This window comes from Drosophila gunungcola (genome assembly GCF_025200985.1).
Source record: "Drosophila gunungcola strain Sukarami chromosome 2R unlocalized genomic scaffold, Dgunungcola_SK_2 000006F, whole genome shotgun sequence".
NCBI lineage: Eukaryota > Metazoa > Arthropoda > Insecta > Diptera > Drosophilidae > Drosophila > Drosophila gunungcola.
The window spans coordinates 1,113,481-1,125,635 of record NW_026453168.1 but is presented as its reverse complement, the minus strand read 5'-3'; the positions used below and the strand labels follow the sequence as shown (position 1 = coordinate 1,125,635).

The 12,155-nt window shown below is 38.3% G+C and overlaps 2 protein-coding genes across 10 annotated transcripts in view; both read left to right on the top strand.

Moving 5' to 3' along the window:
* The window catches only part of LOC128254619 (ecdysone-induced protein 74EF), a 75,296-nt gene that overhangs the window by 22,535 nt on the left and 40,606 nt on the right, over nt 1–12,155 (top strand). For 2 of the 9 annotated variants that reach the window (XR_008267570.1, XR_008267566.1), the window contains exons 1-2: nt 7,631–8,253; nt 8,560–9,084. The exons of 4 other annotated variants lie outside the window; for them this stretch is intronic. The gene's annotated coding sequence lies outside the window, so the exon portion shown is untranslated. Of the gene's footprint in view, nt 1–7,630; nt 8,328–8,559; nt 9,085–12,155 lie in introns of those variants that run through there. 3 more of the 9 variants (XR_008267569.1, XR_008267568.1, XR_008267567.1) reach the window with 3 other exon arrangements.
* LOC128254621 (uncharacterized) lies at nt 5,738–6,103 on the top strand. Its single transcript, XM_052983797.1, has 2 exons — nt 5,738–5,834; nt 5,889–6,103. The coding sequence occupies exons 1-2, from the start codon at nt 5,781–5,783 to the stop codon at nt 6,018–6,020; spliced, it is 186 nt and encodes a 61-aa protein (XP_052839757.1). The 5' UTR covers nt 5,738–5,780; the 3' UTR covers nt 6,021–6,103.

The following is a 12,155-nucleotide window of genomic DNA, read 5'->3' as shown; positions in this document are numbered from 1 at the left end:
TTGACATAACCATTTGAATGATATTAAAATAAAAGCTTAAAACTAATTGTTTTTATTCTTTCGTACTTTACGTTTTTAGTGGGTTTAAGCATTTAAATGATATAAAAGTCAAACCCAAAGTTGATACAACTCCCATTTAAGAATTCTTTGAAATCCTTTGGCAAAACACCATAATAAGATTAAGAAACCGTTTGCAAAGGAAAGAGTTGATAATGGCTTCTAGGTAACTGCAACTCGCAGGAAAATATAAAAATGGCACTGCTGGCCTTCTGAGAAATATAAAGATAGAAATAAAAATAACTGTAAGAAAGCGAATCAGCAGCGACCTTGGCAGCGAAACGCCTAAGCATGTTTATAGCCGTTTTTCTAGGCAAATACATTTTTCAAAGAACTTCGAATCGAAGGCAATATTGTTGGGAAGGTAATAGTTAGGGCATCGGGTATCTAAGGTGTGGACCACAGTTCGTTTGAAGGCGCTAACTGCTGCATGCACGAGCGCACTCCCTGGCCAAAATGGCGGCCAGGCAATGCTTCCTGCTTTCTTACACCATCCGCCAAGAATCCACATCCACATCCACATCTCGTCCTCATCCTCCCACCCAAGTCGCCCATTTTCCGCCCGCTTTTCCTGCTGGTGCGTTCATTGTGAGCGCCGAGTGGAAAATGTGGAATGCTGCTATGCATTTCTTAAACCAAATCAGCGGCCATGACAAAGCAGCCCGTGAGTTGGGGTCTGTGGGCGTGCAAGTTCGGCCCTGCTGTTTGTCTTTGCTTTGTGCTGGCACTCGAAATAGGCGAAAAGAAAACACCACCCCTTAGTCAGCACCCCCAAGCAACCAGCAAGCAGCAACCAGCTGATGACGTTGAAGCCGCTCTTGACTTCGACCCGGCGAAAAAGTTTTTCCACTATGCACGCAATTTCCTCGGGAGGAACCATAGTTTGTTGCTCCGTTGCTGGTTTTTCTTTCAGCTTTGATGCACAGAGACAAAAGCATAATGACTCCATTTTTCTATTGCCCTTTGAATATTTCACTCCATTCCTTGTTCATGAATATTCGTTATTTGGTACTTTTTATTTCATAAATATTTATACACCTATCGTAGGGTGTTTCTTAAGTCAGAAGAGGGTTTCACCCTTTTTCTTTGTGACAGAAATTATGCTATGAAATAGGGATAGAAATAATAGAAAATCCTTATTGTATGTTTATTGATATTTGCATTTCTAAGTTTTTTTTTTTAATTTTCGGAAAGTTTAAGGCACATTCTTAATATTTATTTAATAAATAAAAACTTTGTTAAAAAATATAAAAATTCATAAGTTTGACATAATAAAATGGATTTATATACTTTGATTGTTTAGAAATAATGCCTAATTAGATTATCATTTTTTCTCAGCGTTTTTATTTTGTTTTTATTGCTGTTGTGTTGTTGTTCTGCTGCGGGTTGCTGGTTGCACCGTTGCTGTTGTTGTACCGCCCAAAGAAAGCGGTCGCGTTGTCATTTTTGGGACTGCGCGTGGATGCTTTGCTGTTGTTTCATTACTTTGGTGCACAAAACAAATGCGCATAGTTGCCGTCAGTTATTATCCACTTGCAGCGGCACTTTGTGGCAGCCACCATGTCACCATTTTTTCACGGAAAACGAAGGGAATCATGGCAACAATGCGCCCCCTTGGCCAGAACGCGTTTTCTTTTGGCTTTGGCTTTGCGAGCTGGCTTAATCAACACGACGACGTTACTGCGAGCCACAAAAGGCATTCCGATTGCCCAGGCTCAGGCTCAGATCCAGGATCCAGCCAAAGGACTTAGCCATGGGCAGGCCACGCCCTCTCCCGCTCACCGCCCAACCGCTACTCCCGCACCCCCAACTCGGCCGCAAGTATTTCTGGGACCAAATTATTTCCATAGCTTTAGCTTAAAAGCTGAAAATGCCGCTGCCCCTCTGGCGCTGGCAAAGAATTAAAAATATTTACAGTATTTCCAAGTGAGCGGTACAAAACAACAAACAGTATGTTTAAACCAAAAAAAAAAAAGGAACGCAGGAAACTTGGACGAGCATGGGACAAAGGAAATGTCATCCAACCCCTGTGTGTGTGGGACCGAGTGTGTGCCTTTGCTTACCACAAGGGGCGAAAAAATGCCAAGCATTCCAAACAAATATGATGAACCATAATTCCGCTTGCGACAGAAAAATCTAGCTGGCTGGCAAGACGAGAACTTTTGTCATTTTGATTTCCCCCAATTTGCACAGAAACCACAGGCAAATATCGACAGCTCCACAAAGGCTTATGCCATGGCCAAGGATTAGGACCGCTCAAACTTTTCATGATTAATGATGCTTTGCAAAGTTCGCTTTTGCCTCTTTGCCTGTTTGCCTGTTTGCCCTTACCACTTTTCCCTTTTCCCATTTCCCATCTCGGTGTGCGTTTGTTTCAGTCAACTGCCGGCCGTCGGCAGTCATCACATCATTTCAAAGCTATTTCCTTAATGATTGCCCATGGTTCCCCTGCTGCATAACTGATTTAATCAGACTCAAGCTGCATTCAAAAGTATTTTAACAGCATTTAGAGCAATGCGCTTTTTAATAGACCAAAACCCTAAAAACCTCTTGACTCCTCGGGCCCGACTTAATTGCTTGCCGGGCCAAAAGTGAAAAGCAAAACAGCGACCACCGGGCTGATTTTGGCAGACGGCCCTGTCTGCGCTCCGAAATTAAATTGGCCATGTTTAAACAGCAAATTTGGACAAAATTAGGCGGGGCTGTAGTAGTTTTCCAAGGGCCGGTGCGGGGTTGCACACAAAGGCAGCGGCCTACCTACCAGAAATTTATGCACTATTCCGCTTGCCAGTCAAATGAGGCAAAGCCACAACGGCAGCTATTTGCGGTGTGCCCATGGCCACCTAATACCCTGTAATAACCACTAGCTAAAAATGGAGCCCACAAAGTATCTGCCCAACCAAACCGAAAACGCCGAATATGCGGACGAAAACCATCCCAGTCCATCAGTCTGAATTCGTAATGAGATGAGTGCACCACGAACAACTTACGCAAATATTTGGCAATTATCTAGTTTCGGTTTCGTTTCGTTTCGGCTGAAGCCCTTGGTACAGAACACTGGACTTCGACCCTCTCCACAAAACATCCACACCGGCATTATTATAATGACTGAACATTGCAGCAAATTAGTCAAAACAAAAAAGTTCTTGGTGCGAATGAAAGTGCGGAAAAAAAACAGAAAAGTAAACTCATGGGGTATGATGGAATAGGATGATACACTTTATTTAAAATATAAGGAATTTTAAGGTCTGGGGCAGAGAAATATTAGAAATATGCTCTTTAAGAGTGTAGATAGTACAAATTTAAAGAACAACATTGTTTATTGCAAAATTGCTTTTAACTTTTTTTAAGAAAACTTTATTGAAAAAGTTTTAAATTTCGTTTACGATAATAACATTAAAACTTGTTAAGTTTATGTATTATTTATAACTTGTCGGCAGTGTAATAATTCTTTAATAATATATATAATAAAAACAAATATAAAAAAACTGTGTAAGTTTACCCTAACTAATATTTTCAAATTTAATATTAAATCTTAGATATGCTCAAAACATAATTTTGTGTTTAAAATCGAAAGCATTACATGTTAAATAAGCAAATGAAAAGAAATACTTTTTTTTAAGTAAAATTTATTACAAAGCCATTTTTTTTAAACTCAATAAAATATAGATGTAAATGAAAATTTGTAGAAATAGCTATCACTGCTTTTGGCTCTCAATGAGGACCCCATCATAGGATATCAGCCATGATTTTTGGCTGTCACATCCTGGACCTGCCATCCCGGACAGCTTTATGATAAGAGGACTCCTAGGGGCGGGGGCCCTGGCGGGGGCGTGGTCACGAAAAGTTTAGTGGGCATCGGGCGTGTCAAAAGACAAACACCAAAACTGCTCGCTGCGGGTCTCTTTTGTGTGTGTCCCTGTCTCTGTTTGTCCAAATGCGAGTGTCTTTTAAATACTCATTACGGAATTAATTTGGGGAAAAGTTTTGATAAAAATCCTATTATAAACATAAATAAATAGGCTGTTTCGAGGAGGCGAAGCGTAAGCGGGGGTCAAACGACAAAGCAGTGACTAAGCAAACATTTGTGAGTTGGCAAACTGGAAAAGAGGGCGTTACCGGGGGTCCTTGGAAGTGAAAGGTAGTGGCAAAGTCAAAGTCAAACAATGATGCAGCCAGCTGTAAAGGACGAGAACTGAGACTTCATTAGTGCTCATCCACAATGTATGCTGGTGTCGTCTTGGTCTCGGAATTTCGCTTGTTCCGTCTTTCGCTCCTTTATATGGCCACCGACATCCTTTTCTTTCTACACAGTCCTGAAATGGGTATATATATGGCATTATGGTTCAGACACTCACTTGCGGTTTATTCTGTGGCCCAGTCCGCGACTATAGGCATATTCAATATTCATATTTCTCCGCGGCAAAGGCATTTATTACCCTAAAACTCTCACACAAGTACACTAAGAAAAGTTTTTTGAAAAATATAAAATTTTATACATATAAAACAGAGAAGTATTTGTAACTTATATACAAATAAAATAAAATAATTTTATAGTAAATAATTAAATTAATTTTGCATCTTCATTAATCAAGTTAAGCATTTAATTTCAATAACTCAATAAATGGTAAGAGCTTTAAACCTGCAGTATCAACCCAAAGGACAAAAAAAAACCCAAATTTGCCCAACTATCAAATATATCAGATATTGAAATATTAGTCTCTAAGCACTTATTTTTTTGCTGTCTACACTCATTGATTTGGCTACGCCTGACAGGTGAAAAGAGGGCGGTGCCCACCGCACTTTGCTAAACTAGAAAGTCTTGTTTCTGTTTGGCCAACGTTTGGCAAAATTTAATCTCAAACTGAAACCGAAGACATTTTGCCAGTCAACGCTCGAAAATGCTGAGCGAAATTGCTTTGCCCGGCCATGCCCCCAAGGTGATTTGCATAGCAGAGGTGAGGGCGAGGGGCGAGGAGCAAGTGGATGGGTGGGCCGATGGTGTGTTATACAAAATGGGTACTGTCAGTCAAAGAATGGTAGCATATGTAGCGGTGTGTTGGTGTGCCGATTGTTGGCAGCATACGTTCAAATTAAAAGACCGAACAAAAATAGAAAATATAGCATGAATAATAAATGGTTTACTCTGCCTAGACAAACTTTATCAAAATTTAATCATGTCAAAGTTAATTGATTTTAGTGCCTTATTGAGCACTCACTATGTGAGTGAATAGTGGCAAAATAAATAAACAATGAAATCTTGATGAAATAAGTTCTAAGGCAAACATAAAAACTACTTCAGTTTGTGATTATATTAAAAAAGTTTTCTTTCAAAGCTTTTTCATATCTACACTTAACTTTGAATTTGTTAAATAATGTGCTGCGATGAAATTTTAATAACTATTGTGTTTTCAAAAAAGATGATTTAAAAAACCCACGTGATATTCCCAATTTATTGAATTTGTTTTTTCGCACGAGTTATTTAATATTTGTTTAATATATCTGCGATCATACGTGTCACACGCAATTAAGACATTAAAAATCAGATAGGAGCGCCCACAAATAATATACAATTTAATTACCTTACTACAAAACGATTTCACAAATAGTTTCCAAGCGATAGCGTTAATTACAAGAGATAATAATCTTTCGGGGCCAGAAATAGGGTTTTAGTTGCTATATAAGGCCAAAGGTGATGACAATTTTTCAGTTTCAAATTCAACATGAAGCAGTTCGCATTGTTCAGCATTTTCCTTCTGATTCTTGTTGTGGGATTGGTAAGAGTTGAAGTGTTTTAAATCAGTATCGTGGCCTAAACAGCGGTTTTCCAGGCCCAGATGCCCCAGCAGGTTGCTGCCCAGGGCCAAAATGGACCGCCACAGGGAATGCCGCCGAGGCCTCCAAGTGGCAACGGAAATGGCAACCAGCAGGGTGGACAAGGACTAAACGGTCAAAACAACTAGAACTAGAATGTTTCTAGGGTGGACACACCTCCTGGGCCATTTCCCAGTTCCTTAAATAAACACTTTCTTTTGCAAACTAAAAACTTCGTTTCTTAAAACTCTTAAGCGTTTTAAAGGCAAGCCTAATATTTGTGAGAAGAGAAAAAAACATTTAATGTAGAATTCTAACTTAAAGCAAAAAGTGTGTATTCTAATACAGAATACACTGCCTTTAAAATTCCTTCATCAATCAAAAATATTTGAGCTCACACTTATAGGTTTGTGGTATGTTTTACACAAGCTCTTGGGGCTTCATTGTTTTAAAATTGTTATAACATTTTTATATTCATCTCTACCCCGGCTTTGTGTATTTCCACTCTGTCTGGGCCAAACCGAGTTGGCAAACTTTATTAATAAAGTGCACAAATTATGAGCATGAAACTCATGCCACGCGAACATGGCCGTAGGTCCGTTTCATCTGATGAGGAAGGGGTTAGGAGGCGAAAAAAGGATGCTGGAGACCTGCAAAGCGGCAACTTCTTACAGCGACTTGTGTTCTACATTTTGTGAAAATGCAAATGCTTATTACTCGTACCAAAGGAGCTGTGCCGCCAGGCACTGCATAATTGCATTATGGCGGCCAGAGTCTGGATGCAGCTAACCTTCTGTTCAAAGTCTCCGTAGTCCTTTTACGTCGTTCCATCGCCGCAATACACCTTCTAAGTCGGCTCTACTTCTGCAAATATAACGCAGCCATGTGTGAAAGCACCTCGGAGAATAGCCGAAAAAGTTATGCTATCGCTATCAGTCAAGAATATAGTCATTTGTAGAAGGGGGCTTGGTTGCTCAGAGGGAAAGGCACACTGAAACTGGTCATACATCATGGTTTATTTTAAATAAAGGTACATGCTTTTGGGAGACATCAACATTACAAAACCCAGTCTTTAAAATATAAATATTCATATCCTTAATTTATAAACTTATTGTTAATCAACCTACTAAATGGTGAATGCTAAAAATAACTGTCGACATTTTATTTTATTGTGAGTTTGGATGTTAAACATTTTTATATTTTTGTAAATTAAGTGAACATATAAAGTCGTTAGCCTATGAAAAATACATGCCACTTTAAAATGTGTCTCCCAAATACAACTTTAAACTTGTACTGTTCTTTGAGTAGGCCAAAAAAAAAAGGTTCAGAGTAGAAACCTTAGAGGAACCTTTATATTCAAGTTAAAATAAATAGTTTTTTCCGATTTTATTTTAAAGATATCGGTATTTGTTGGTCCCAATTGCAAGCCATAGATGTATATTTCAAAACAAAAAATATTGATTTAAAGGCAAGATGAAGTTTACAGATTGATTTCTATCTAATAATTTAAATATGTAAACGCTTCTTTCATCGGTCTGCAATTACCAAATGCTGATGAAAATTCAAAATTCTGATAAGCTGAGCGAACGGTCCAAGCAATGCAAGGCGCTTTCCCTTTGTTCGATGGCAAAGTAATATGTACATATCTCGTCATATATAATTTCCGCTGCGAAGGATATCCAGTGTTCGGGAACGAGGACGCATCTCATCATCGTCATCGGGATGGAAGCTTGCCTGGTGTATGGCGTATGGTGTAACAGTTTATCAGTATATCAGTAGCGAACCCCAGAGAGACCTACTCATTGGGCGTAGGCGAGGAAAACAAATGCAGCTTTCACTCCAAGCTCCGTCTCAATGCCAGCGAAAGCAACACGTGACGACACAGGACGAGTGAGTTGCACTCGATTTTTGAGATTTTTGAGGGCCAACAGGAGCTAAGGAGCCAAGGATGTGTCCAACATGTTGCTTCGCGAGCACAGGACACGAACGCGAACACGAACACGAGTCACGAAGCGCGTATGCGAATCCTGCGTGCCGAGGACGAAAGGACGAAACCTTCCGAGCCGAACTGATTGCTGGCCGAGCGTTTTTAGCCACGAGCTGATAAAGCCGCAGCTTCTCTGCTGGTCTACAGGCTAGCCACTCGGTCAGTTGAACATTTTCCATGCTGTGATCAAGTTGTCTTTTCCTCTGAGCGCCGAGCGCTGTGCACGCCTTGGACTTGGAACGTTTCGAAATCGGGCTAAAGAAATATTCAAAAAATATTCAACATTTTATTCGAAAATCAAAAAGAAACAAAATCAAAAAAAAATAAATAAAAGTAGAAAGTATATAGAAACCCCAACTTAAGCTACCAGTTTAGTGTATATCTTCGAGCAGCAAGTGCGTGAATGGGAGTGGGAGCCAAGTGCAAGTGGTTAGCGGAATTGTCGTGGCGAAATAGGCGTGGCAGTTCGGTGGGTGCGGCCGTCCTCAGCATGCACTTGTTGTTCCTGTTCTCCCCAGTTGCAGCATGAGCAACACTCATTGCATCCTCAGTGCATTCGGCCACTGGCCAAACTGCTAGCTGCAACAACTTCACACGATAATTGCTGTACAATTACTTGTCTTCGGCTGACTGCCAGAATATTTGTGCCGCAAATATCGAGTTTCGAACTGAAGTGCTCATATGGTTATATTACATTACAGCAAACAAACAAAATATACAAGACATGAAAAAATGTTGAAACGACGGACTGACTTACATGCATTTTATTAGTAAATAACAAATACAAAAAAAACCGATTATCAATACAATGGAAAACACCAACGGAAAATAAAAACCAGCCGCAAACATTTTTGTAAAACAAATTATTAAAAAAAGGTTTCGCCAGCAAAGAAAAGCAAACAAGCGCGAGGAAATTGAATGCTGAAACTCGCCCATAAAATGCATTAAATAAATAAACTATGGTCAAAAGAATTTAATTACAAAAAAAAAGGAAGGCAAATCAAATGAGGCAAAATAATTAAAACAGTAAGCAAACACAAAAAAAACTGAAAGCAAAACAACAGCATTATCCGACCGCAAAAATTGAAAATATTCCGTAAATCGAGGAGACGGCTAAGAAAGAGAAAGGCCGTTGCGAAAAGAAAGAGACGGGCACACAGTACACAGTACACAGAAAAATGAAGTCAACGAAGGCAAACCCCAAGCCCGGAGTGGATCTCAAAATTGTAATGTACACAAGAGAAAAAGAACGATTTGCAAAATAATTGAATTCACATTACACACTTTCAAATCCACTGCCAATAAGAAACACACACACAAAGAAATCACAAACTCATGCGACATTGCAACAAGAAAATAGCAGACTCATTCGCATTCCTCATCTGAGCAAAATAATCATTATAGAAGAAAAGTCATTTTTCAAATATTTTTCGCCCATTGCTCTGCGTTTTTCTTGTCGCGCGTTGCTTTTCAACAATTTCACATTGTCTGACTCTTTGCACAAACAATGGCATTTGTAATTTCCATATCATCAGCTTTCACTCTGCAATCCTGCCTAAACTCTCCGTCTTTATGTAGTATAATCACAAAGCCATTTTTATCCGTGTATCACTTAAGTCCGCCAGGATTCACAGAATTGAGTCGAGTCAAGACCCCATATCGAAATTCGCTTTTAATCACGAATATGTGTTTACAAATGGGTGTTCCCACCCATAAAGTAATATATTTTAAGCCTATTGATTTATTCTCATTTGATTGTGAATCGGTATCGGTAATATTTAATTGCTGTAATTTAGACGCGTCCTGGCCCCTTGGCTCATGTCTAATGAATTATAATTTAATTATGCATAAAGTAATTGCATTTTGGGTGGCCTCTACCGCAGCATCAATTATTTTAAATATGATTGGGCCTGCGAAATAATGATAATGATAATTATGTGGTGATTATTTAATGGCATATCAGTCAGAAGATGAAAATATTTTGGTTTTTTAATTACCATTTACTCGGATTCTCCACTTGATGAAATTTCAACTTGAAATGCTTTTGAGTGCCGAAATTTCTTTAACGTGTGCAAATATGTTGATTGATTTCATGCTAGTAAAATCTGCACTCTGCCGCAATATGAGGGATTTTTAATTTCAAACAATAAAAGGAATTTATGCGTCTGTTAATGTTTATTAAACATTCAGTCCTTTATGATAATTTAGTGTTGAAATAAATTAATTTAGCCAGTGCTCAGGTAGTGGGTCTGTAATATTTTCAGTTATTTATTAAATTTAGTGTTGTCCTTATTAATTTACTTGTTTGTAGATTGAGCCCAAAAAAAATGGATGTAAATAAGTTTTCATGAACATTTAACAATTAAACATTTACTAAAATTTAAGGGGCTTATAAAGGTTACAATGTTTAAATAAATAAAGCTATAAAATTTCATTTAAGTTTAAAGACTTCAAGTAATATTAATGTCGATTCCAATTCATCTGAATACTCCCCAAAATGTTATGAGCAATATTCGCTTCAACTCGCTTACACTCATTGAAATTTGTTTTACATTTTTATGTTTTATTTTAATTTTGCTTTATGCGAAACTTGCTACTGCAAAACCCCATTGAAATTCCGACAAATAAAGTCGAATCCTTTGCCCGCACATAAGTACGCCATATAATTTGCATAAGTGCTTGTCATGCATGCCGTGGCATCGACGCAAGGGACCCACTGCAAGCCGAATGTTCAAATGGGTCACACAAAGTCCCATAAAAATGGGTTAGAATCGGGGTGGCATAAATCAAGTTACCAAACTAAACTGAACAGGCGAAAGCAGCGGCAGTGATAACCGATGGGGGGTTAGCCGATTCAAGAGTTTCGTCTCGAGGGGAAAACAAGTCGATTTGGACAGCGTCCAAAACGCTGGCAATTATGTGAAAAAAAACAGTCAATAAAACATTGTAATCACAGACGCTGTTGTTCATGTTCATGTCAATTTTCATACAGAATTCGCTACACTTTAGCCAGCAATTAAATTCGGATTTAGCCAAATAAACAACAAATTAAGTGGAAGAGTATTTTAATTAGCCAAATCCCCGTTTAGGACCAGGCATCCGATGCTGGCGCACATTTGTTGTTAGTTCCAGTCACGTTCCATTGTTTACTTTCTGTATGTGTGTCAGGCCGTATTAATTAATGCATAGAAATGTGTATTTAAGCATATTTTAAAAATTAATTAATGTAATTTCTATTAAAAGTGGCTATCTTCGTCCCCTTAACTACCCTTTTTCTGTTATAAACCTTCCAACAAGCCGCACAATTTTAATTAGAAAAGTTTCAGCACGGCCGTGCACAGCCGCCTTGTATGCTTAACCGAAAAATATGTTATATATACAGATGGAAATACAGCTTTGGCAAACACAGACCCGATTTAAGCGGGACACTTTTTTACTTCCTTCTTTCCGTGACCCAAAGAACGGGAATTACGGTTGAGGTGGTTGACTGTGTGCATTTAAATTTGCATTTGTATTTCGGATTTCCATTTTGAAGTAAATTGAATAAAGGTTTGGTTAGTCTTCCGCTTTTGGAACTTCAATGAGTTAAATTCACAATTGACGTCTAAATGTAGAATTAATTATTTATAAACAATAACAATTAAAAAAGTGTTTATTTAACAATGCGGTTGTCTAATTAATTTTTTTTGCTTTGTTGATTATATTAATTTTTATTTCATTTTATATTTAAAAATTCAAATATTTAGCTTTACAAAGTTTAAAAGTGGCGATTATATGCATACGCATTCAAGTAGTATTCGCGGTAATTTTTTGTTGCCTACACTCCGGGGCAAAACGGCGGAACTACCGTAAATGCATATGAATATTTAATTTCCATTTGAATAGTTAATTGAAATTGGAATGTAAATAGAATTGGAATAAATTACTGTCAAGTGTCACGCAGTCAAAAGTTTTTTTTTTTGTTGATTATGAGCCATACACCCTGGGGTAAAATTCTTTCGGTAATCTTATTTGTTGCCTACTTTTTGAAGTGAAAATAGGAATGGTATTTGAATTTGTAATTTGTAATACCAATCTATTTTGAATAAATTTTTGCCAACTGTTTGGACAGCTTTAAGGACTTTTTTGTTCGATTATTAACCATTCGCCCTGTAGTACTGACCACACAATAAACGACGGCAACGGCAAAAAAAAGCGGTGCAGCGAAAGTGCTGCCAGCACTTTTATCTCTTGCCCCCCGGTATTTCCCGCCCGTTAGCCAAACCCACTTTTTCTACTCCACCTGCTGCTGCTGATG